Source organism: Tasmannia lanceolata, unplaced genomic scaffold, assembly GCF_043159265.1.
Source record: "Tasmannia lanceolata isolate RefF3 unplaced genomic scaffold, GAP_Taslan_0.1 ptg000015l, whole genome shotgun sequence".
NCBI classification, from domain to species: Eukaryota; Viridiplantae; Streptophyta; class Magnoliopsida; order Canellales; family Winteraceae; genus Tasmannia; species Tasmannia lanceolata.
Genome location: NW_027518692.1, coordinates 35,662,685 through 35,690,126, shown reverse-complemented (window position 1 = coordinate 35,690,126; position 27,442 = coordinate 35,662,685). Strand labels below are relative to the sequence as shown.

At 38.2% G+C, this 27,442-nt stretch overlaps 2 protein-coding genes across 3 annotated transcripts; both read left to right on the top strand.

The window, feature by feature from the left end:
• Nucleotides 1-2,313: 2,313 nt before the first annotated feature.
• On the top strand, nucleotides 2,314-19,970 carry LOC143846902 (cyclase-like protein 3). 2 transcript variants are annotated; one of them, XR_013234878.1, is made up of 7 exons: nucleotides 2,314-2,802; nucleotides 9,958-10,002; nucleotides 13,013-13,085; nucleotides 15,401-15,498; nucleotides 18,762-18,873; nucleotides 19,440-19,510; nucleotides 19,657-19,790. XR_013234878.1 is itself a non-coding variant. In XM_077355502.1 (6 exons), exons 1-6 carry the CDS (start codon nucleotides 2,370-2,372, stop codon nucleotides 19,780-19,782), a joined length of 846 nt encoding a protein of 281 aa, XP_077211617.1. In that variant the 5' UTR covers nucleotides 2,314-2,369; the 3' UTR covers nucleotides 19,783-19,970. The 2 variants fall into 2 exon arrangements, 1 of the variants encoding a protein (XP_077211617.1); XM_077355502.1 differs by lacking the exon at nucleotides 18,762-18,873 and having other exon boundaries at nucleotides 19,657-19,970.
• A 3,325-nt stretch (nucleotides 19,971-23,295) lies between these two features.
• LOC143846900 (putative isoaspartyl peptidase/L-asparaginase 2) lies at nucleotides 23,296-26,419 on the top strand. Its single transcript, XM_077355500.1, has 4 exons — nucleotides 23,296-23,556; nucleotides 24,627-24,860; nucleotides 24,963-25,049; nucleotides 25,705-26,419. Exons 1-4 carry the CDS (start codon nucleotides 23,395-23,397, stop codon nucleotides 26,209-26,211), a joined length of 990 nt encoding a protein of 329 aa, XP_077211615.1. The 5' UTR covers nucleotides 23,296-23,394; the 3' UTR covers nucleotides 26,212-26,419.
• The last annotated feature ends 1,023 nt before the right edge of the window (nucleotides 26,420-27,442 follow it).

The window sequence follows — 27,442 nt, the reverse complement described above, 5'->3', positions numbered from 1 at the left end:
CCTCTAGTAAGGAGGTGCCCCACGACTTCTTTCATCCAAAGTATGCCCATGGTCACATTTCATAAGTGACCGCTTGTGATCACGACTACCGCATTAAGGTGGATTTGTCTTAGTTCAATGGCTAACTTTACATAGCTAACTTCACATAGAAGACTTTCTCGTCTATTATTACTTTTCCAATATTTCTTCCCCTCAAAATCACCTAGCCTCATATGTTACTCTTGGCTCAGTGGTACGATTTTTGGGCCATAAGAAATCCAAAGGAGGGTCTCTCAAGTGGATCGTTCAGACCAATCCCTATTGGAGGAGCAAGAGTCCTAAGCCGAAGGGTATCAAAAAATTTGTTACTCTTGGCTTATCCGGAGATGAATTTTGAAAGGAATAGAACTCCTTGGCTTTTGTATATTTTTGACTTCCTCTCTCTCTCTCTCTCTCTCTCTCTCAGACAATGCCCTAGACCTTGATGTGACAATTCTGTCTTTGTTTTTGAATTGCTCTGAATCTCATCACCACTAAATAGTGACAAACAAAATTTTCTGATCCTTAATTTTAGAGGCTATGATAACTATTGATACACCGGCCACGATCCCAGATTAATGCGAACATGATTGTACGCGATGCTGGGGGAGAAAAACCGAGTAGCTAGTAGGAATGAGAAGGTAGAAGGTTCAAATCTAATGCCCCACTGTCCTCACTCTTTCCTTGATGAGATGTAGAAATTACCACCTCTTACATTTTAATCTTTGTGCCCCTTTTTGTCTTTTAGTAAAATAACCACCCCAAAGATTGATTATGGCACCTCATCTATTATTACTTTTCCGATTTTTCTTCCCCTCAAAATCACCTTGCCTTTTTTTTAGGGATTTGCTAGGCAGATGGTCTGTTGCATGTCAGATGAGCTGCGTCATGAAAGAAGACAAAAGCTGCTGTAAAGTGAGCCTGTGTGGCTGGTCTCACATGCAACAAACTATCTGCGATGGACGCTAGCATATTCCTTTCTTTTTTTAATGTCTTTGATAGTTGGCGTCAGTAGTCACCAGTAGCTCCTTTATCTACTTATCTTTATCTCTCATTCTTTTGACTTTTATTTCAGTTGAGGTGCTTCACTTAAGGTGTGTGCTTGAAATAGAAACTCTTTTAAGCTAGAAGTGCATGCTTTAGAGAGTAATTCTAATTTCCATGAGGATTGGTATCTAAAATATGACATGATGATTAGGCATGAGTCCACAGTGACCAATTTCTATAGATCAGTATTCAAAACTAACCCATAAAAACTTACACATTAAGGCCGTTGAGACTATGATTTGGGCTGCTGTTGGATCAAATATCAAGGGTGGTACCATTTTGACTGTACCTCATGGTCGGGCACTATATAAAAACTTTTGTGACACATAAACCTTTAGCAGTTAACGGTACCTCACGGTCGGGCACTATATAAAAACTTCTGTGACCCATACACCTTTAGCAATTAGTATCACCATCATCAGCTGCCATTCAGCAACAGCATGAGGGGATACTCATTGCCAAACTTTGACACTGCACTTCAAATTAGAGGATTCTTTTTTTATTACCAAAAATTCTTGTGGGAATTTTATTTTCTTATTATGATATTCTATTGTAATTATCAATCACATATGTTTGAGGGGGCTTGTTAGAGTGTAGAGATCTTACTGTTACATCATATTGTTGGAACCTAAATAAATTAGAATACTAGATTATATTATAATTATCTAGACTAAGCACAGTTAATAGAAATCAACCGAGATTAGTAGAATTCCCTAATCTTTTCGAGCACACATGCTATGTAAATAGGGGAAGAATCTCCTCGAAACAATTCTATCTTGCTGTCACTGCCGAAGATGATTACGATGAAACCTTTCTCGAGTAATAGATTGTGGTGGTCCATCGATAGAGACCATAGAAACTTTTATTCCACCCTTTCTTAGGTCCTCACACTCTCAGTTGATAATAAGGAAAATATCACATGGAAAAACATATTTCTTCCTTGTGTGACCTTCCATATTATTTCTACAAAAATGTTTGAGTGGTATAATTTTTGGGCCATAGAAAATCCAAAGCAAGGCTTATCAAGTGGATAGTTCCAAATTCGAAGGGGTCTTAAAAAATGAAGAATGCTAGATTCACGGGCGCCATCTTTAATAGTATTTGACCAATGGGATGGCCTTTGCGTCTTATTTTGTGAGGGCGCCTGTGAATCTAGCATTCTTCTTAAAAAAAATTGTAACTCGGACGAATTTTCAACGGAGTAGAACACATTGGTTTTTTTGTATTTTATACTCTCTCTCTCTCTCTCTCTCTCTCTCTCTCTCAGACAATACCCAAATCCAGGGGTACAGCTTTAGCTGAGCATGGAAGTAATAAGAACGATGAAGGCTACTTGGTTTCTTGCTCTACTCTTTCATACCCAGTTGCTATCATTCGTTGTGGGCTTACCTTATGCCCATCCATCGTCTACCTACGGAGATGACTCTAACGGGTGCGGAGTGGGTGGGGGAGAAGAAGAACATGTGGTGCCGTTGAGAAGGGAGGAGTATGATGGAGGAAGGATTCTGGACATCACCCATGCCTTGAGAGAGGACTTGCCTGTTTTTACGTCTTCTCAAGGACTAGGCCACTTCCTCTCTCTCCCTATGAGTATGAAGAATGGCTCCATCGCCAACATGTCCGAGATGAAGTTGGGCGCCCATACGGGCACTCACGTTGACGCACCAGGCCATTTCTTCCAGCACTACTTTGAAGCCGGGTTCGACGTCGAGACCCTCGACCTTGAAGTTCTTAATGGTATTTTTTTTTTCAATTTTATACTCTTTATATTACATATGCCCCCCTTCTCTTTAAATTCTCTCAATCTCATCACCACATAAAACTAGTGTGAGAAACAAATTTTTGATTCTCAATTTTAGAGGAGGCTATGATACACCAAACCATGATCCTAGATGAGTGTGAACATGTTCAGTATTACAGTTTAATCAGGGACCATGTTGTCGTTAGATTTTTGTATCAGGCTGGGCTGCTATAAGACAAGGCTGGCTAGTAAAGAGCAAACTTCAGCAATCGACAGACATTTTTATTGTCCTCCGTATTGGACTCAGATCCCCTCTCTTGCTTACTTGCTCTGTTGGGATGTAGTATCTTGATTCCCATGTAAGTTCTGGGTTCCATCTCTAGTCCCCTAGTTAGTTAGGCTTAGGTTTAGGAAACCTAGAGATATGAGGTAATCTAATATACCTTCTGTAGTGTGGAGGAGAAATTGAGAGAGGGAGTTTTTGCGTGGGAAACCCTGAGAGTAGGTTGGTAGATTGAAGAAGCCAATTACAGGTAAGGGTTTTGTATGATTGATCAGGGAAAAACCAGTGTAACTTCTTGCTCATAGTAGAAATCTTCCCGGACTCGTTCGTGGGCATTTAAACATAATTGGTATCTGTGCTATTGGAGCGATCAAATCAGGCAAGAAAGTGTTAAACTGTTGATTCTCGTTGAAGGTGAAGTTTTGCAACGTGGTAGCGACTCTTTCCTGTCTCTATGTTTTTTTGAGGAGGTTCTGGGTTTATCCAGAGTAGTTTGGATAGGAGAAAGATCAGATCAAGTTTGGGTTTTCTCCATCGGTGGAAAGGCGGAGCCCGTGTTGAGGGGCGATCGCCTGCTTTGAGGGGCAACCACCTTGATGCAGTGGCATATCCAAATGGCACCGTGGGATAATGCCATTTGTCATCTATGTGGCACATCTATGTGGTTTGACTTGGTCTTGGGTTTTGCATGGGAATTTAGATAAGCAATTACTATGTCTAGTTTTTAGTATGTGTTAGTTAAGTCTTTCTTTAATGATTTATAGAGACTTTGTTAAGACTTATTGGGTTTGTATTTTGACTACTTAGGAAATGGTATTGTCACGAAAATTGTCCTAGAAGTTATTATAGGGTATTGAGAATAGGTATAGAAGTTATTGGTAAGTCATTTTCCATGTATCTCATTTACTTCTTGTATCTCCAAATATATCAATGAGAATGAGCAAAGAGGGGATGCTATTTTTTGGTTAAAAAATGAAAGCTTTTCTAAGCATTCAGCAAGAGTTCTACTTCTTGTGTTTTTTTTTTCACAACCCTAAGGATTGCGATCGTCGATCCGAACGGTATCAAAGTGGTATCAGAGCATCTAGGTGTAACCTTACGACGGAGATCGTGAGACGATCCTACGCTATTGCTTACCAACGGGAAATTTGCACTAGTTCAAGTTTTTCAATGGCCAAGAGACGTCGCCGAGGTCTGATTGAACGAGAGGCTCCTAATTGAGAGAGGGATCTTCGTGATATCGAGATTGAGGAGTTGAGGCGTCAAGTCCAAACCCTCACCGAGAGGTTAGCTCTTCAAGAGCATCAAGATGAGGTGGAGGAAAACAATGAATCGGAGTCGGACGTCAACCCTTTCGCTCAGCCACACCAACGCCAAGGAGAGAGTGACGGTTATTCTTCGAGACGTCCCCGTTTACGTCAACGTTTCACCGATGTTAAAGTGGAGGTTCCCGAGTTTGAAGGAAAGATGCAACCGGATATCTTCATAGAATGACTTACTACGGTTGAACGGATTTTGATTATAAAGAAGTTCCCGATGAGCACAAAGTGAAAATCGCGACAATCAAACTTCGCAAGCATGCTTCAATATGGTGAGAACGATTAAAGCTTCATTGAGAAAAGACCGGAAAATCAAAAATCAGATCTTGGGAGAAAATGAAGAAAGAGCTTCGTAAGAAATATTTACCAGAAAATTATCTACAAGATGCTTCTGTGGATATGTACCAATTCCAACAAGAGACTCGTTCCGTTGATGAATATACGGAAGAGTATGACAATAAGATTGTGCGATGTGGAGTTGCCGAACCCGAAGAACAAACTATTGCCCGTTATCTAGGAGGGTTGAGGCATGACATTAAAGAAAAGGTGCAACTCCAACCTTATTGGTCTTTCAATGATGTTCATCGCTTGGCAAGAAAAGTGGAAAAACAATACCGGCTACGACGAGATCAAGGGCCAACGAGTTCTTTTAGAACTCAAAATTTAGGTCATGAGTCTACTCCTAACCGGGGGAGTACGTCTTATTCTCATCCCTCTAATAATGTCTCTCGACCGCCCAAGCGTGATGCGGCTCCGACTTATAAACGGCCTAATCCTTCGTCAATCCAATGCTTCAAATGCCAAGGATATGGTCATATTGCATCCGAGTGCCCCCAATCGCAAAGTTGTCACTCTTGTGAATGGTGAAATACAAGAGAACGAAGATGAAGAACCGACAAGCGATCCTCAAGAAGATGAAGAGGATGTCGTCCATAGTGATCAAGGCGAGCTCCTTATAGTCCGAAGAGCTATGAATATGGACCGCTTTAAAGAAGACAATGATTGGCTTCGCCACAATATTTTTCACACCTGTTGTACGTCTCATTGCAAGGTTTGCAATGTTATCATCGATCCGGGTAGTTGTGAAAATATTGTCGCAACGGTGATGATGGAGAAATTGAACCTCAAGACCGAACCTCATCCTTACTCCCTTTCTTAGATTAATCATGAAAATGAGGTAAAGGTGTCTAAACGTTGCCTTGTTCCTTTCTCAATTGGTACTAAATATAAAGATGAAATTTGGTGTGATGTGCTACCTATGGATGCTTGTCATTTACTTTTGGGGCGTCCTTGGGAGTTTGATTGCAAAGTCATCCATGATGGTTTCAAGAACACCTATTCTTTTGTTAAGGATGGAGTTAAGGTGACTTTGGCTCCTTCTAGAATGGAAAAGGGACTCAAACCCGACAAGGGGGAGTAACTTTTTTCTTTCCAAAACCGATTTTGATCAAGAGACCAAGGAAAATGGCATGTCCTATGCTCTACTCGTTGTTGAAGTTAATGAGGAGCATGATTCTTTCCCTACGGAGCTTGCACCAATCCTTGAGGAATTTCAAGAAGTTGTACCTAGTGAAATTCCTCCCGGTCTACCTCCTATGAGAAGCATCCAACATTGTATAGATTTTGTTCCAGGCTCTACTCTTCCAAACAAGGCGGCTTACCGAATGAGTCCAAAAGAACATGAGGAACTTCAACGGCAAGTTAATGAATTCATCACCAAAGGAATGTCACACGAAAGCATGAGTCCATGTGCCGTCCCCGCCTTACTTGTTCCAAAAAAAGATGGCTCTTGGAGGATGTGCATCGATAGTAGAGCGGTAAACAAGATCACCATCAAATATCGTTTTCCTATTCCAAGACTTGAAGATATGCTTGACCAACTTGCCGGTTCTCAAGTCTTCTCAAAGTTGGATCTTAGAAGTGGCTATCATCAAATCCGCATGAGTCCCGGAGATGAATGGAAGACGGCATTTAAAACTCGTGATGGATTATATGAATGGCTTGTTATGCCATTTGGACTTTCAAATGCTCCAAGTACTTTCATGCGTCTTATGAATCAAGTCTTCAAGCCTTATATCGGTAAATTTGTTGTGGTTTATTTTGATGACATTCTCATTTATAGTAAGAGTCAAGAAGAGCATTTGGACCATATTCGGCAAATTTTCGCTACACTTCGAGAGGAGAAGCTATATGTCAATCTTTCAAAGTGTGAGTTCTTGACCAATAGCCTCATCTTTTTAGGCTATGTGATCTCAATTGAAGGCATTATGGTTGATCCCAAAAAGGTGGAAGCTATTACAAGTTGGTCGGTACCGCGCAACATCCATGAAATCCGAAGTTTTCATGGTTTGGCAACTTTCTACAGGAGGTTCATTCTGCATTTTAGTTCTGTGATGGCTCCTATCACAGATTGTCTCAAAGGCGGAACTTTTCAATGGACTGAAGAAGCCCAAGATAGCTTTGAACTTATCAAGAAGTTGATGACGGAAGCTCCTTTACTTGCTCTCCCCGATTTTGATAAGATTTTTGAAGTGGATTGTGATGGCTCCAATGTGGGTATTGGTGTGGTTCTTAGTCAAGAAGGACGGCCTATTGCTTTCTTTAGGTCAACACAATTAAGCGTTCAACATGCTAAGTGGGTGGAGTTTATTCAATCTTTTAATTTCATCATCCGTCACAAGGCCGGTAGTCAAAATCAAGTGGCAGACGCTCTTACGCGAAGGCACACTCTTCTCTCCACTCTTGAAGTTAGGGTCATGGGTTTCGACTTCATCAAGGATCTTTATGTTGAGGATATAAACTTTAGCAATATTTGGTCCTGATGCAAAGAAGGTCCTTGCGAGGACTGCTCAATTCATGAAGGTTATTTGTTCAAAGGAAGCCTTGTGTGCATTCCAAAATGCTCTCTACGGCAAGCCATCATTAAAGAGGCTCACGATTCGGTCATGGTGGTTGTTGATCGTTTCTCCAAGATGGCGCATTTTGTGGCATGTGAAAAGACTTATGATGCCATCCAAAGTGGCCGATCTCTACTTCCGAGAAATTGTTAAGTTGCATGGTATTCCAAAGACTTTCACATCGGATAGGGATCCAAAATTTGTTGGTCATTTTTGGAGAACGTTATGGGCAAAGATGGGGACTAAACTCCAATTTAGTTCTTCTCACCATCCTCAAACCGATGGTCAGACGGAGGTGATCAATCGAACTCTTGGCAACCTCATTCGGAGGTATGTAGGAGGAAATAAGAAGCAATGGGATCTTGTTCTTGCACAAGCCGAATTTGCATATAATCGCTCCACTAGCCACAACTCCGGTGCTAGTCCTTTTGAGGTAGTATATGGTGTAATCCTCAAGGTCCTCTTGATTTAGTTCCTCTTCCTATTACTACTAAGTTGAGCGGCGATGCGGAGGCAAGAACAAAGGAGATTAAGAAAATTCATGAAAGAGTTCGATCTAATATTGAAAAGAATACCCAAAACTATAAGGCACGGGCAGACAAGCATAGGAGAAAGATTGATATCAATGAAGGAGATCTTGTATGGATTCATCTTCGCAAAGAGCGTTTTCCACCCGGGAAGTTTGGCAAGCTTCAAGATCGTGCGGATGGTCCTTTTCGAGTGCTAAAGAAAATTGGAGATAATGCGTTCAAGATTGAATTACCTAGTGATTACGGTGTTTCAGCTAGTTTCTATGTTTCTGATCTTATCACATACCATGAAAATAACTCGGTCAACTCAGAGACGAGTTGACGTTCAACCGGGGGAGAATGATGCAGTGGCATATCCAAGTGGCACCGTAGGATAATACCATTTGTCATCCATGTGGCACATCTATGTGGTTTGACTTGGTCTTGGGTTTTGCATGGGAATTTAGATAAGCAATTACTATGTCTAGTTTTTAGTATGTGTTAGTTAAGTCTTTCTTTAATGATTTATAGGGACTTTGTTAAGACTTATTGGGTTTGTATTTTGACTACTTAGGAAATGGTATTGTCATGAAAATTGTCCTAGAAGTTATTATAGGGTATTGGGAATAGGTATAGAAGTTATTGGTAAGTCATTTCCCATGTATCTCATTTACTTCTTGTATCTCCAAATATATCAATGAGAATGAGCAAAGAGGGGATGGTAGTTTTTGGTTAAAAAAATAAAGCTTTTCTAAGCATTTAGCAAGAGTTCTACTTCTTGTGTTTTTTTTCCACAACCCTAAGAATTGCGATCGTCGATCCGAACGGTATCATACCCATAGGGAGAAGAGACTTCCCATTTGATGTGATCCAGCTCACTTGAGAGCAGATTATCCTTATTTTATTATTATATTTGTGACTTGATAAGATTATGTTCATTTCTATTTTTATTATGGATTTATTTTTGGTAAAGATGGACTTACTATTTTTAGTAAGTACACACTTATTGAAAATAGTAAATAGACTTCCTTCCAACTATCAATTGAGGCTCTTCTCAACAGATTCAACTAATTTTTAGTTTTAGCCTGCAATGTTTAGATGGAGATACAAACATGGACGCAAATACAAGGGGTGAAGACATGATTCATTGAAATCTAGGACGTAGATACAATGCAATTACCATTCAAAGAAAAAAAAGAGAGGATAGAAAAGGCATATGTTTTCCCATACCATGAGGCACATCACCAAATGCATAGAAGTAAAAAAGTGTCAATATAATTTCGAAATCATGATACCATCGTAGTGCGGCATATTTGGCAAGAGGGTATGATAGTTTAACTAGGCCTCCTACATTTGAAATATGATCGTATTATGTTGCATTCCCTCCCAGTTTCATTGTCATGCTGTGATATTTTGACACGATACTTGGGCCCCATACAAGTATCAAATATCATAGAGTTTGATAATGCTTCAATCTACTGATTTTGTTTTTAGGACTAGTATAGTTAATGCTTTAGACTCGAGGCTGACATGCTCAATGTTTGTGAATCGACATGCAGATAAGGAACATCATCATATTTTACAGTAACTAATTCGGTTTATTTTAACACAACTCAATTCATTTTGTTGTTTATAGAAATCAATGAACACCTTAAACAGAAATCTCAACCCATTGATTTCACTTGAAAGCAGTATTGCAAAAAATTCTCTTTATGCAACTCACCTAGAGAGTCTTTCCTGGTAAACCCTGTAGGAAGTAACTGTTTACTAAGCATTAAATAAAGGGAAGTAATATCAGCACAACCTTATTTTAATGATTGCACAAACCCAGCTTGTCTTTTCGTTTTTAATTTGCTAGTGAGAGCGCTTTTTGGGAACTGTAATAACTTTGACAGCTCTTTAAATAATAAAAGTCAAGATGAGTTACTGCAAATATCAAAACATGGTTGTACTGATATCATTTACCTAAATAAATTGTCTCATTTTGCTGACTGCACTTGCACTTATAAGTTTTTCCCGTCGCTTTAATTTAATATTTGTGCCATACCTTTTACTTCCCTTTTCAGTTCTATCATGACTATGAGAAATCATATAGTTTCTTATATTTAATACCACTGACCATTTTCTATGAATATTTTAATAGGTCAAGCATTGTTAGTGGATGTTCCAAGAGATAAGAACATAACTGGTAAGTACTACTTCTAAATTAACTCTTCTATATTCATTGAGAATGTATGATTTTAGTTTTCTTTGCTCTGTATTCTTTCAATCAAGGGCTTTTACTGTCTATTGCGGAGCCTCAAGATTTAAACAATTTTGGATTTTGATCATGTAACCATTCTTAGCTATTCCTCATGTCCCAATAGTTAGCTTTACATTCTATTATATCGAGGTACTTGTGGAGGCCCCACATATCGTGTCCGAAAGGATATCGATATTCGTACTAGATACTTAATGGCTAGTACTTTTGTTGGTACTTTCAATGATTTGTCACTCTATTCGAATTTACTATCATGCTTTTTGTTTGGTAGTGTTGTGTATGCGCTTATAAATTTGAGTGAGTCTTATATGTTTTGAGTGAGTCTTATATGTCTTATTTTAAATTTATTATCAATTTCATCTTCTAAGTTTAGTTAAGTTTTATGACATTCTATTACAAACCTCTTGTGCCTCATCTCCTGGTATGGGATGCTCGTATCTGTATCAATGCCATACATTTTGGAAAATGCCAATTCTTTTCTCCGTTCTTGTGTTTGCAGCCATATCCATATATGTATCTGGGTATAATTGTCAACAATATGAAACCACCATCAATTATTTGCTTACTGATGTGTGTTAAAAATGTGAGAAGAGAGTCTATTAGGTGATAGAGAATTTAAATCACCCCTCATGCGAACTTTTTATTGCAAGGAATTAGGGAGATATGATTACACTAGTTGCCCCTAGATAATAAACACACTAGGGTTACAAAATATAAAATAAAAATAAAAATAAAAATCGGCAGTTCCCATTAAGTTGGTACATGAATATCCAATACCAACCTTGCCCACTATTATTCCTAAAATAGTATGACCGATGGCCTATGTAAGCATATTTCTAAAGTGACCTTTTGACTTCATCTGCAATTGATGTTCAAACTTGATGTACAAATTGCATATCACCTTGCATTGTCACTTTCTCTCTTCAATAGGGAAGATACACCTCTATATGTGTCATCCTTCAATGAAACAAATTGCTAGAGGTTATGTTTAAGTTGCTTGATCTACAAGTTAAAGCTTTGTACCATAGTTACCAAGTTTTGATTTTGAATTTTGAATATTTATATTTCTATAAATAAATAAAAAGAATAAAATTGAATGACCGTAAAACCTAAAGTCCATATGATCATCCACAACTTCGTTTCAAAACTCCCCAAGTCAGTTGTTGACCCGCATGAGTTGACTCCCTTTTATCTTGGCCGTTCTTGCCGATTCCTAGTTTTCCCTACCAAATCAATCAAAACACTTTTGACTCTCTTAAGTTACGACTGTGTGCTCGTGCCATGTCAAGTCGACTAGGATTTGCTTTGGCCGCATTTTGGCCTCCATCCGCATTTTGAAACACTGTCTGCTACATACATGACTTTTTAGATTTAAAATAAAGGGGATTTTAAATCCCTCTTGGATCCAAAAGGTAAATTGTAACAAGAAAAATGATCTTTTAGATAAAAATCCAAAGCGAAAAGAAGTTGGTTGTTAGATATCCAAATTTAAAAAAATTCACAAAAAGATGTTAGTTAACACTCCACATAAAAATCTGCAGGTAAAAAAATTCATGAAATGAAGTTGGTTAAGAAAACACCCCACTTCCTCATTTCCCCTACAACTCAAGTTCAAGAAATAAGAGGGGGAAGTGTGCAAGTTGACATAACTTCACATGAAAGAATAGACTGATCTAAACAGGACACTTACGAGGGGAAAGTGATGGTAGTTTCACAATAACGTTAAAAGCCTCCCTATAAATGGTGGTAACTCATGAAAGATTAAACAAAGATGTGAGATGAGAAAAAAGAGAAGGCAGGTAAAATTCCTTAAGCATTTCCTTTCTTTGATTTTGGAATATTTCTTAAAGTAGGAGATCCTCTCTTCCGGCAGAGGAAGAAGACTTCCTCTTTGATGATAGCAAAACCTCCTTCAAAAAAGAACACTACTCCATTCCTTCTCGTGGATCTTCTTTCAAATCTTCTAGGTAGAAACCTTCTATTTTCACAAAGAAAGTCTTCCTTTAAGGGTCTCTACTCAAACTCTTTTCTTTTATTTCGCCGTGGATAAAACTAAAGTCATCACACCAACGAATTTTCAATTTTGCAACTATTTTATCTTAGAATCATTTCTCCAATCAACCGTCTAGTTGATTCTTTCATCGATTTCTAGATGGCTCTAATTAATTTCAGCGTCGCGATGTTAACAAATCAACGAGTGCCTATCACCCTACAAGTAATTTCGCTGGTCGATTTCTTAGCCATAACACCTGCAAATATACGAGTAGTCTCACCTATGGATGTAGAAGTTATGATCCCAATTTATCTTCAAATTGTTTCTTTGGTTGATGTAATCAATGTTTCAACTTTCAATAAGCTGTTCATGTTCCCCATTGATCTCAAGAACTTTTGGTTTGATTAACTGAGGAAATTTCTCCAAGGAAAGAAGAATCTAGGAGTCTCTTTTTTGGGTGGAATCTTGTAAGAGTTCAAAAAAGAAGTTGTATGATTTAGTTGTTCCTATGCCTGTTTACAATGTAGTTGTTTACTTCAGTAAAATCTCATTTGAATATATTTCCATGATTTCCATTTAATGTAATGCTTATTTGTACTTTGTGGTTAGCATCACCAACGTACTCTGATCACTTTTGAGGGATTAGGGTTGCAAAACTACAATACTCACTATGCTTTATGTTCTACAAAAACTATAAAATAGGGACTCCGTATTTCACAATGGTATTTAATCACCTGGCATGTTAATACATACAAAAATGTATTTCACACTCAGAATCTTCAGTATTTCTTCTGTCCCTAGGATGGACTCATAGTACATAGTTGGGGATTTTATGAATGAATGATGCCATTTTAAAATCCAGTGTTAATGCCAGAGAGGGAATTTAGTCTGCTCTAACCATCACTATTGCGATATATAACCGATAACAATTTCCTTCTCTTACAGCTGAAGTTATGCAGTCTTTGAATATTCCCAAAGGAGTACGTCGTGTTCTCTTCAGAACATTAAACACTGATAGGTACATCCCGTTGACTATTTCCTTAATTTCACCTCATTACAGTCCATGTTCTACGCAGTTGTAACTTGGAAGGCATCATCAGATGTTTAATAGCTATTCTGAAAGGCTGACAAGATTCAATTTATTTTTCTTTAAACTATCATAAGTTTACTTTTCTGTTGATGGTCATAAATATGGGAGCCATTTATAAATTGTAAAATATCTTGCATAAGCACCTGTAAATGATTGCTTTCCTTTTTCTTTGATTGAAATTATTTTATTGTTGGGGCAGATTTTCTAATTAGAAAGTTGTTAAATTTAGAGAATAGAAAATTTCTATTATTCTTGGATGCATTACAATCAAGCCCAATGAGTGTTTATATAGAGAACACTAAAGAAGATAAACATAGATAGAGATATGACATGATTTGGGAGATAATCCTAATCTAATCTTGTTACTTAATCTAGCCTTCTTCCTTAATCTACCACCTAATCAAATCAATCTAAAATCCAACCCAATCAATCTAAAATACACCCCAATCAATCAACGATTTGATTTTATTCTCTAATATGCCCCCTCAAACGTATATGGATTGGAAATGGATATACGTTTGATTACAATAGATATCCCCAAAAGAAATGCAAATTTTTTTTTGATGCACACTGTTACGATTGATGTCTGCCTGTTGTTGATATTGCTGAAGATGAATTGCCGCCTGTTGTTGAAGAATGTGTCGCATGAAAGATGAGGCGCGCAGAGCCTCAAAGAACCGAATTGGACTCAAGCCGGAATGGGCCAGTCTTTAGGCCGGTTTTGAATACCGGACCTTCTGGAAATTGGTCACAATGGACCAAAGCCTCGATAGGCAAAATGGTGCCTCGATGGTTGAGAAGGGGCCTTGATGGGCAAGGCATCATGGGTCGGCAAGTACCGATACTCATGGAAATTGACTCTCTCAGGCACGAACCTCAAGGAATCGAGGCCCCTCAACTGAGTAGAGCGACTATTTTAGGCACGCACCTTGAAAAAAGGCACCTCAACTGAAATAGAAAATCAAAGATTGAAAATAGAAGTTGAAAGATAAAGAGAATGAAAATGAAGAGAAGATAAAGAGAATAGACAACTAGTGGCTTTTGATAGCAAATAGCAATTGTAGAACAAAAATGACATTGACAGTTGTTCCAATGGAAGGAAAATGATGAGGTGGATATCAAATATTGGGGGTGATTTCACTTTGAACAAGAGGAAGGGGTGTGAAAATATCACATTGGGGATACACCTTTTTTTTTTTGCATAAGATGAGTTGGGCAGCATCAAAAGATAAACCTTCTTCAACTTTGGATCTTCTTGTTGTTTCTACATGAGTGGAGGAAGCAAAACTAAAATGGCAGGGAATAAGGAAAGAGGGATACGTTGGATGAATGCAAGACGAGGGAAAAAAAAGAGAAAGAGGAGCAAGATCTAGGCTAAGGGGATCAATGTTGGTTCGGACGGACGGCCGATCGGCTGTCTGCCGGAGAACGGAAGCACTTGTGGAGAGGTCAAGCCAAGGTCGTTGGCTCTGATACCATGTTAACTAACCAACTTCTCCAATAGCTTAAGCTGTTGGAGAAAGGCGTTATTTATCTTTTATACCTTAACACTCCCCCGCACGTGTGGCCTACTTGGCAAACACGTGGCACATGTGGTCCCACTTTGGGCCGACCATCGCATGTGGATTTTTGCTATTGGGAGGTTTGAACTCGAGACCTTTGGCTCTGATACCATGTTAAATTTAGAGAATATAAAATTTCTATTATTCTTGGATGCATTACAATCAAGTCCAATGAGTGTTTATATAGAGAACACTAAAGAAGATAAACATAGAAAGAGATATGACATGATTTGGGAGATAATCCTAATCTAATCTTTTTACTTAATCTAGCCTTCTTCCTTAATCTACCACCTAATCAAATCAATCTAAAATCCAACCCAATCAATCTAAAATCCACCCCAATCAATCTACGATTTGATTTTATTCTCTAATAAAAGTAAAACCCTGTGTAATCATTAGATGATTAAGAATGAGATGCATTATGTACCATTCAAAAAAAAGAAAAAAAATAGAATGAGATGCACTATGTGATGAATAACTTTCGTGGGAGTAAACATTTTTCATACCTAAACATGTTGGAATACATTTTAATGTGCATGGTGACTCGCCAAGTTGAAATGGTTTAGATTTCAAAAATGCAATCACTGTTAAAATGCATTTTATTCTGCAGTGTTGGGTTGAATAAGTGTGAGATGCACATGATACTATTGAAATTTGGGAGTAAAAATATTGTCTTGACAGGCAACTTATGTGGAAACAAGAATTTGATTCAACCTACGTTGGATTTATGAAGGATGGAGCACAATGGTTGGTAGAAAACACTGACATCAAGCTTGTTGGTAAGTGGCCTATTTTGATTGTTAATTAATGAAAAGCATTTACATGATCTAATAGAGGTTAGTGTCTTCTGTAGTTTAATCGATTTAGCTCCAAGATGTCTTCCTAATGGATAATTTTCATTTCATTTGACCATGACGAGTTGGTGATTTTATTGAATTCTGACAAAGTAACTTCAGATGATTTACTATGTTCTTTCTTAAAAAAATCGTTCTATTGTAATGGGATAACAAGATTCCAAGTAGGTGATAATACCGCAGACTATTTCAATGCCCAAATCTAGAGAAGCATGAAATGGGCAATGTTGTAATTATCTTTAGCTCACGACTATATTCTACAATTATGTGGTTTTCTTGGAGAGTAGTCCTTAATATAATAAAGCTCCTTAGTTGAGAAGATATTTATGATTCTGAGAATGATGTTGGCTTAGGGATTGAATTTGCCTGTTATTGATTTCTCTTTATTAGGGAAATAGTATTGGAGAATCAATACCTTGATTGACAATCAGTGTGTCTATATATCGCATACTATATATAAAAAACGATCATATGGTGGCCAAAATGCTATTGGTTTGGAATGCCTAGAAAGCAATTTCTAGAAACTTTTGTTGTTCGAGATAGGCAAAAGATAGTTTTTGGGCTATATAAGTAGTTTAGATGGTCTGTTCTTGCTAACCAATTTTCAATATTTTTTTGGATGAAAATTGAATCTTCTACTAGGTTTGATTACTTCTTGGTTTTCTTCAAACCTTGGGCAATGTGGTGCTTTCTACTACGTGAAGTATTTTCTAGTTGTGTAGAAAACCGAGAAATACCTTCTCAAATAGGATCACACATAAAGTGTAGCAAAACGTCAGATTAAAATGAGAGAAACACAATCACACAAAAACAAGAACACAAGATTTACATGGTTCGGCAGTGTGCGTACGTCCACGGGAGAAGAGTTTCATTATTTTGGTTTAGAGTTACAAAATTCTCCTTCTCGGCTAAGAAATCACAAAGAAAACCTTGCAAATGTAGCCCTAACATGTGGCTTATATATCAATGCCACTAAACGAAGAAAATTACCGAAATGCCCTTTAGCGAGTAACCAAAAATTAAAATTTCTTTTTGGGGCACCGCTTGCGCCGTGCACATTAGTCCTTCAGGGTATTGAATAATGCCAGAATACAAGACATCTGCATGTATGCCTTTAGATGGATTCCTCACTCCTTACAGTGAGTTGGTGAACATCTTGGTACCCATCGTAGGATACAAAGATGAGCTTGTTCGGTCCTTGAAAGCTATATATTGCTCTCACTGAAATTCTTTTAGTAGTCATGCTCAAATTAAACCAGCCCCTCCCCTTCCCCATCGTCCTGCAATTTGGGATAACTGAAAAGAGCCATTTAATTGTATATCAATCAGAATGAAAGGAAATTTTCAGATCTGTGATAATCACTGGAGGAATTCTCGAGTGATTTTCTGCAGATCTGTGATAATCACTTGAGGAATTCTCAGATCAGCTCTTAAGATCTGTGGCTGTTAGCAGTGATTTGGAGTAGATTATCATGAAATCCAAGAGATATTGGTGTGTTCTATATTGGATCTAGCCAAATCCTTCAAGAAGGCTGTAGTGCCATCATGCTTGGGTTATTTTGGTTGTAGCCGTACTACTTAGCATCAGATCTGAATTCATTCAGTTACTTTCTCAGAACTGGAGTGCAGCTGACAAGTTCTATACTCAAAGCTTGAATCTCACAAATTCTGGACCTGGAAGAATGGAATTTGGCTGTTGCAAATTAATTGTTGTTGCAGAATTCTTCTATAGCCACCATCAAATTCTACTATTTTCTGGTTTTGCTTTTATTAGAACGAATTCAATATATAGCTGGCCTTTGTGATCGAGTTCAATTTCAATCTGGACTTCGTACGTGAGTTACCAAATTGATACGAAATATGAGGTTTTAACTTTTAACAGTCAATGTGAAGCTCTCAAGTTTATGGACTGGAAAACAGTTGCACAGAGACACTGATTTTTGGTCACAGCTAGTTGAATGGCTGTTTAGTGGCCTGACTTGAGCACAAATTTGAGTGTCGTTTAGCAGAACCTGAACCCTCCTTGTCTTGTAGAGCACTGTTCCAGTTATGGACTATTGATGTTGAATACTGCTCCTTACAGGACAAGTGATGTAGAATCTCAAATCATACAATCTATTTGGAGCTTTGGAGGCCTTCTTGAAACCAAAACACCACAAACAGCTGCTCACTGGGCACAATAGCTTTTTTATCACAGTGACTGTGCAAGCTCCCAACTGAGAGCTGATTGTTGGTTGAACCAGTTGATAAACTTGAAAACATTGCAAGGCACCTCTTTTGCAGGCTTATACTGCATCAAATTTGGTATCAGAGCTGGCCTACAAAGTTTCTTAATTTTGTAGATATTGGTGAAGCTTTTTCCTCTTAAGTTTTCATTGAAAAATAATCACATTCAATTTCCTAATGAGATTTTGGGCCGGAAGCCCTAAAATTCATTAGGCACTGACATCCAAGAGAGATCAAGATTTCAATCTTAGTGATATTCTTCCTTGTCGAAGAGGCTCATCAATTTTTTTTTTTTTGGGTTTCTTCTTTCATTTGGACCCATGTGACCGTAACCGGGGTCATTTTCAATACAACACGACCTCTCTCTTGATGGGGATGGCATCTCCATTCCTCCAAAATGAGTCATAGAGAAGCTTGGAATGCCAAACGCGAACCATACCAGCCAAGAACTGTAGTCAAATCTTCCTTGCCACTAAATCGTGAAAAAGAATTGATTGTTGGACTCTTCAATCTTTGTATGTAAAATGCCTCTCATCTAGCTTGTCAAAAATGAGCTACGAAACAATATTTTCACAATTCCATCCATTAATAAGATTGAACAATTTTTCTTACAAGTTCCAACATACAATGTATATGAAAAAATATTATGGCTCAAGAGGATTACATATTCATATGAAAAAATATGAAATTTTTTCCTACAAGCCAATTTTTATCCGCCACTCGAGGATTACATCATTCATCAAGCCACCATTGTTTGTCCCTCTACATCTTAATGCTTGTGTTTTTCATCAGCAGCCTCTTTATTTCGGTTCTTAAGTCCATTTCTTCATAAGTTTAATTCATAAAATCAAGAAATGGTCAAAGATGTGAATTATGGTATTGTGACACAGAATTTCAGGAATGATTTTTGCCCATAGACTGCATCAAAATACTGATGCAGATCTTGTGGCTGTTTATCGTAGAAATAATATGGGGAAAAAAATGCATAAATGGGAAACTAGTATCCTCCTCATTTGGTAGATTTCCATCAGTGGAACAAGTTTCTGATGACAGTCCAACTGCCCTATGTCAAAGGTAAAGAGGACAAATGACGAATGTAGTGGATATTTCTTTGGAAATTATATTCTTGGACGTATACTTAATAATTTATCTGATATTCTTGGACATATACTTAATAATTTATCTGACTCATGTAAGATCCACAGTTCTTTTGTGTCACAATGGGTTCTCTTTTTCAAAGCAACTCATTGTTTGTGGCATTTATTTTTGTAACTCCTATCACGACTCTTGCCTGTTCCTACTAAATTGGCTAACACAACCTCTTACGAAAGATACACACGTATCAACTAACTATACATATTCAGCATGTTCATATTGGATTCAGAAGCATTGCTCCTTGTGTACATGCACTTGGACTATTAACAACAGCTCCCGCTCCTTTTTGTTTATCTTTTTTGTCCATTTCCAGAACATTATATACAACATTTATTATTTTTCTTCTTTTCATGGATGATGTGTGATAGTACTGTTTTACTAGTTTCTTTGCTGTGATTCTTCCTACAATTTTCTAATTTCGCATCTGTGATGATTACTCTTAGCGTCGTGTTGCTCCTAATGCAGTTCTTCTCTGTGATATGTAGGAATTGATTACTTATCTGTTGGTGCATTTGACCATTTGATTTCTACTCATCTGGTTCTTCTTGAAAATAGGGTAAGACACTTTCTTCCCAGTAAATTGAACCTCACCGTTTTGAGGCACACAAGATAGGTTCTGTTAAAGGTTGATTTCTCACTCGATTCTCCTTCCCTGCACATCTCATTTGATGATTCATTGTTAGCCCTGCTAAAATGTTTCAGGAAATCATCGTGGTGGAGGGTCTTAAACTGGATAACATAAAGCCAGGGATATACTCTTTGCATTGCTTACCTTTGAGGTTACGTGGCGCTGAGGGATGCCCGATAAGATGCATTCTTATCAAATAATTCACCTCGTCCCACACCGATATGGACATGGTACTGTAATCTATCTAGTAATTGCTCCGTAGTAATTTAGAAACTAATCCTGAGCAGTTCAGGATTAGTTTTTATCTGTTATTATAGCAAATATAATTACATTGTTCCAGATAGGGACTTGGATTTATGTTTCAATACCCTAGCTGCTGTCAAAAGCATCCAAATGTGTGGACAATCACTGCTAGAATCAACCAAGATTGATTCTGGGTCCCATGTGGCCAGATGTGTGTAACTGGGACCTTTGATCTGGTGGACCATCTGAGATGACCCGCAGTTTCCTGGTCCCAGGACGAACATACGTACTATCCCTTAGCTTAAGACTACAAGAATCACTTCTTTAGCTTCTCTTGGGGGAACCCTAAGCAAGTCGAACATACGTACTATCAGTAAGATTAAGGCCTACAAGAATCACTGCTTTAGCTTCTCTTAGGAGAACCCTAATCAAGTACAAAGATTAAGATTGCTATTACTTGCTTCTAAAGGGATAAAAGAAATTCGTCATGAGATATTTCATGGTTGCAATGATTTTACATGTGGAATTAGTAAAGGTCTTGTGATAACATACGATGGTTGCAATGATTTTACATGTGGAATTAGTAAAGGTGTTGTGATAACATACGATTATGCTTTGGTCTTTTTGGAAATAGGAATCTACTTTATTCTTGTCTGCATAGATTCGAGCCGGTGCAAAAGGTGCAAGTTTATATTGGCACTATAAAATTAGGGTCTTGGCACCATAACAAATTGGCTCTTGACATGTGACATATGGGTGACCCACAAACCACTTCTTGGCCTACTTACAAAATCTTGTGGTCCCACTAATTGGCACTTTTTAGTGGCGAAAATGAGTGGAGTCTGATACCAAAGTCATAAGCTTTTGTCTAAAGTGAGAGACAGTGGGAGGTGTACAATGTCCACAATCCAAGCTTGATGGATCTCATAGAATCTCATCTCATGTGTGTGTATTCCTTTTTCATTCCCCTGTCTAAATCATAATGGCAGCAGCCTCTGATTCTTGATTAAACAAAGGCATCTTAGGAGGCTATAGCCAATGCGTCTGTCCACATCTATTGGATTAGATTTAGATTATATGCTCCGCTTCTACGGCATTTCACACTTTTTAATTCCATTGAAAACTTTATGATCCTTCTTCATCAAGGAAATCCACAAGATTCCAAGTTAAGGTATCCGCCTCTACTCAGAAATTTTAAAAATATTTTCCTTTCCAAACTTTTCTAGAAAAGTCCACACAGGGCACCTTGAGAATCAATCCCCATATTTCCTTCAAAACAAGTCTCTTCAAGATATAAATTTGCATCCCTGTAGGATTTTTCTTCACACCCCTTATAACGTGATTTGACGGAAAAATGCTTTAAGTATGCCACAGTTCAAGTTGAAAGGGTTGCCAAGTATCCTACACGGGTGCGAATTTATCATCTCCCTAAATTTGTATGGTAATAAAGTAATAAGGGCAACCATTTTTATAATGTGAAAACTTGGCACTACCATATTTTAATAGTGACACAAACTCAAATTGTCTTTTATTTTTTAATAAGCTGTCAAATGCACAACCGCACAAGCCCAATTAAAATATAAAAGACAGGCCAATTAGGAAAAAAAGAAGACAAGTTGAGTTACTGCAATTAGCAAAACTTGATAGTGCCAAAATCAGTTGTCATTTGTTACTACCATATAAACGTAATCTTTGCAAATACTACTATAAGTTATAACCATAAATGTAAATAGAGGAATGATAGATGCAAGGGCTAGAGAAGGGCCCTTGAATAAATCCTCAATTAAATATCGACGAAATACTTCTCGTATTTCAAAGAGACTCTTCCAAGTTTGTTGGAAGGGAAATGATATCTGCGCCAAAGTGTTTCGATAAATACTTTGGTTATCGAAACACTTTGGCGCAGATATCATTTCCCTTGTTGGAAATGACAGTGAAATTCAAGAAAAAAGTGTTTCCATAGAAAATCACCCACTTAGCCCTTAAAAATTAAAAAGAAAAGTACGGAATGCAATAGATTCGAGCAAGTTTCGGGTACTTTTTAAAACAATCATAAACAATGGGTGATTCTTCAAAATTTAGTGGAAAAAAGACCCCAATACCCTTCTGACATGATCAGAGTCCTCGTATGTTGCCCTTCCTGACAAATTCACAACCTAACGTCAATTATTATCTTTAAAGTAATATTTTATTATTTTTCACTTCTCTTTTGGATCATTATCTTTAAAGTATATTTTATTATTTCTCACTTCTCTTTTAGATGAGAACGGCTACGTTTGAAAATTTTATTATTTACACATCTCTTTTGGTTCAGAGAACGGTGACGCTATTGAATATTTTATTATTTCTCACGTCTCTTTTGGCACTTTTGGCTTAAAACAACGACGCTATTGAATATTTTATTATTTCCCATGTCTCTTTTGGCTGAGAACGCCGCCGGATTTAAGAGACACCCATCGTTCAAAGATATCAACTACGCCGCCGGATTCTAGAGTACGCTGCCGGATTTACTGGGTTTAAACATGTGTTCCAAACATATTGAGTGCACCGTTGGATTGTAGAGTAGTCGGAATATCGAAAACGCCGCCGGAATATCAAGGGGTAAGCCGGATGAGATAGGGTGTAATTGAAAATAGAGTATACGCCGGCGGAAATAATGGGTACGTGGGCGGAATCTCATACAGAAATGCGGTTTTATTAGAAGACGCCACTGTTCCATATTGATGTCTACATGTCGTGGATCCGACCGTTTATGCATATTGGCGACGACCAAGATTTAAACAAACCCAAGGGACTCTGGGTTCAAAGAAAAATTTCAAATGCAAACCAAACCAACTGTGTATAAAGGCACCACCGTTCCAAAAAGTTTTTTAACACGTGTCAAGCATCCATCCGTCTCTAGTTATTTCCGACGGCCAAGATAGAAACGAACCCAAGGTTTTGTCGGTTCAAATACATATTTAGACGAACCAAAAGAAGCCTTGTGAAGTGCGCCAATTTAATGGGCATTAAATAGAGTGTGATTTTCTGTAATGTAAAAGAAACCTGCAAGGAGAATCATGTTGATGTTAGAAGGGCATCGGGGGGTCTTTTTTTCCACTTTTTTGAAGAATCACCGTGTTTGATGATTGTTTTAAAAAGCACCTAAATCCTTAATTTCTCAAAACTATTACCCTCTTCCGTACTTTTCTCTAAGCTATTACCTAAATCCGTAAATCAAATATCTGGGCTCACCGGAATATAAAAGGCAATGATACAGTGGGAAAATATACCATATTAAATGAGGATACAAATACGACAAGTTTGAGTGGTAAAGAAAGCAGGATCCAGCTTCTTTGTGCATGCACCCCAACAAGTGGGACGAAAATGGAGAGTCGTGGAGGACTCCAACTACTGATAAAACTCATGATAGAGAGAAATTTCACGCCCGGAAAGCCTATAAATGAGGAACTTGAGGGCAAAGTGAAACCACTCCTCCCTCTGTTGTGATTGTGAAGAGTAAAATAATAAGGGAGAGAGAGAGAACGAGAGAGAGAGAGAGAGAGAGAGAGAGAGAGAGAGAGAGAGAGATGGGAGGTTGGGCAATTTGTGTGCATGGAGGAGCTGGTGTGGATCCAAAGTTGCCTCTTCAACGGCAAGAAGAGGCCAAACAACTTCTAACCCGTTGCCTGCATTTGGGCGTCTCTGCTCTCCGCTATTCTCTCCCCGCTATCGATGTTGTAGAACTCGTCGTATGTTCCATCTTCTTCACCCCTTCTTTTATTTTCTCTTTTTATGTTATGGGAATCCCTCATGGTTGTTACCTTTTATGCGACATACCAAAATCGGATTCTGGCCTGTCAATGGTTTGAGGCATTGTTTCTCATAACCAAAATAAAAATAACTCTTTAGATGAATCGGTTTCAGTTTTGTTTTTCCTTAAAGGCCATGACGACTTCTGTTCTGTCTCTTCTTCTAGTCATTAACACCTACTCTCTCTCTCTCTCTCAACAAGAACAAGTGTGTTTCCTCTAAGGAATATATTTGTGTGATTGTGATAGCTTTGACGAGAGCATATTACTTCATTCTCTCTTGGTAGGAAATGATATTTCAACCTCTTCTTCCCACAATTTTTTTTTTTATTTGGCCAGTTTTTAAGTGAAATAAACGGAAAGAGGGTGGAAAATGCAGTTATGACTGAAAATGTGTACAAATGTCTGAAAATAAAGTCTTCTAGGAAAATTTAAAACAAAAATGGAACTGATGATATCCTCACTACTATATTTTGATAATGGAACTACTTAGGGGCGATGCCAGAAATTTTGCACAAGGGGGGTAGAAAATCATAGTAATTTTTTTCTCCAGACAAATGAATAAAAAATAGAGAAAGAGATGAATAAGTTATGGGAAACGTGTTTTACAAGACTTGTGGTATTTATTTTAATTGGTTTTGGGATGGAGGAGGATTTACTTGGGAAGGGAAAAAGATATTTTTTAGAAGGAAGGGATATAAAAAGGGCAGTGATAAATTGACCCCTCAAAATGATAAATCGACTCCCCATGTGTCTTTCTCTCTCTAACCCAGAGGAGAGAGAAAGGCACATGGGGAGTCGATTTATCATATTTGGGAGTCGATTTATCACTCCCTTATAAAAATGGTAAAATTAAAATTTTAAACTTATTTTCTATCAAAATTAAGGGGGGAACCCCCTTCCCTTTCAAGTGCCATCGCCCCTTGAACTACTCAATTTGTTTTATACCTTTTTCTGATTGGTTGTTCATAACATCATTAGTACTGAAAAATGTGGTTTTGTCTATTTAGGTAAGGGAACTTGAAACGGACCCACTATTCAATTCTGGCCGTGGATCTGCTCTAACAGAGAAAGGAACGGTGGAGATGGAAGCTAGCATCATGGACGGAACAAAGAGGAGATGTGGGGCCGTTTCGGGTGTTTCGACCGTTAAGAATCCGATATCGCTAGCGAGGCTGGTCATGGACAAATCTCCTCATTCTTATCTTGCCTTCGCGGGCGCCGAAGAATTCGCTAGGCAACAGGTTTTGTCTCTTGTTTTTTTGGTTTCCACATTGAACTAATTTAATTTTAAGGGTGCCAATATCAATAGAAGAAATGACGAATTTCTTTTTTTTATGTTAAAGGGGGTGGAGCTTGTGGACAATAGTTTCTTCATCACCGAGGAAAACGTGGGCATGTTAAAGCTGGCCAAAGACGCAAATACGATTTTGGTCCTCCTCTTCTTTCCGAACCAACTATTTCTTTCTATATCTTTTTTATTAGTTAAAATAGTGGGACCCATCATAGAAAATGGGGAAGTAATATATTCGCCGCCCCCTTTTCTTCCCCTGGGCCAGCCCGCTTATTTATGACTACATTTTGCAGTGCAAGGGCGTGGGGTCCCAAGGAAGAAAAGGGGTAAAACATGAGATGTAAAATAGTGGAACCAATCTTAGTGAAACATGAGGTGTGTAAAATGGTGGCCATAAATATTCCATGGAAAAAAAACAAGGTTTAGTAGGTTTGCAATTTTTCATGAAAATAGAGAAATTTTGACCTTCAAAAACATTTTCCATATAATAATAACTACCCAACAAGTCTACAAAGACTTTCCACAAAACCATGCACATTGATTTTGATTTACAATTTCTAACAGGTTGCATTTGAGTTTTAATGAGATCACAGCCTTTTTCTTTGTCTGCGAAAATTAAAGGATCTGAAATTATATTCCTCTTTATGTACAATGCAACATTTTCTGTTTTTACATCTTCTTCTCTACCCATGTTTTTTAAGGAAGATTAAATTCAAAAGTACATAATTTCTCATGGCTTGGAAATGGTATTATCCTTTGATTCTAATGTCTTCGTCGTGTTTTCCTATGCACAGTTTGATTACAGGGTGCCTGCAGACACATGTAGTGCAGGTGCTGGAGCTATGGTGATGACCGACACCACCTTGCAAATGAACGGCCTCCCAATCAGCGTCTACACACAAGAAACGGTTGGGTGCGTGGTGGTGGATGCCCAAGGGCGATGTGCGGCAGCTACCTCTACCGGCGGCCTCATGAATAAGATGAGTGGCCGAATTGGGGACTCACCTTTGATTGGTTCAGGGACCTATGCATGTGAACTTTGTGCCATCTCATGCACGGGTGAAGGCGAAGCAATCATACGTGCCACTATGGCTAGAGATGTTGCAGCTGTGATGGAGTACAAGGGTCTCCCCCTCCAAGATGCGGTTAACTTTGTGATCAAGGAGAGGTTGGATGAAGGTAAGGCTGGCCTCATTGCCGTTTCCAAGGACGGGGAGGTGGCTTACGGGTTCAACACCACTGGAATGTTCAGGGGCTGCGCCACAGAAGATGGGTTCATGGAGGTGGGCATTTGGAATTAAAAGCATGTGATCACTTCCTCTTCTTTTAGTAGAGAAAGGAGAAAAATTATGAAGTTGAGTCTTTAATATCCCTCCAGATTAGTTGGTCTGCATGGTTTGCTCCCTGTTGGTATGTGTGAAACCCATCATCAAAATCCCTCATAAAGCACTAAAATCTAGTTACGATAGATCATAGTCTTTTATAATGGTGCTTGTTTGTTGTTGAGAACTTGGATTATTGCTTCTTTGTCACGCTCACTCTGATGCAGCAGAGATATTAAGGTTGGTAATTAATGAGGAAGAATCAAACTAGAACACAAGAGCCCAAAAACAAGAACACAAGATTTACATGGTATAGTAATTAATGAGGAAGAATCACACAAAAACAAGAACACAAGATTTACATGGTTCGGCAGTGTGCGTACGTCCACAGGAGCAGAGTTTCACTATTTTGGTTTAGAGTTACAAAATTCTCCTTCTCGGCTAAGAAATCACAAAGAAAACCTTGCAAATGTAGTCCTAACATTTGGCTTATATATCAATGCCACTAAATGAAGAAAATTACCGAAATGCCCTTTAGCGAGTAACCAAAAATTAAAATTTCTTTCCGGGGCACCGCTTGCGCCGGGCACATTAGTCCTTTAGGGTATTGAATAATGCCAGAATACAAGACATCTGCATGTATGCCTTTAGATGGATTCCTCACTCTTTACAGTGAGTTGGTGAACATCTTGGTACCCATCGTAGGATACAAAGATGAGCTTGTTCGGTCCTTGAAAGCTAGATATTGCTCTCACTGAAATTCTTTCAGTAGTCATGCTCAAATCAAACCAGCCCCTCCCCTTCCCCATCGTCCTGCAATTTGGGATAACTGAAAAGAGCCCTTTAAATTGTATATCATTCAGCATGAAAGGAAATTCTCAGATCTGTGATAATCACTGGAGGGATTCTCGAGTGATTTTCTGCAGATCTGTGAAGCTCTCAAGTTTATGGACTGAAAAACAGTTGCACAGAGATTGTGATTTTTGGTCACAGCTAGTTGAATGGCTGTTTAGTGGCCTGACTTGAGCACAAATTTGAGTGTCGTTTAGCAGAACCTGAACCCTCCTTGTCGTGTAGAGCACTGTTCCAGTTATGGACTATTGATGTTGAATACTGCTCCTTACAGGACAAGTGATGTAGAATCTCAAATCATACAATCTATTTGGAGCTTTGGAGGCCTTCTTGAGACCAAAACACCACAAACAGCTGC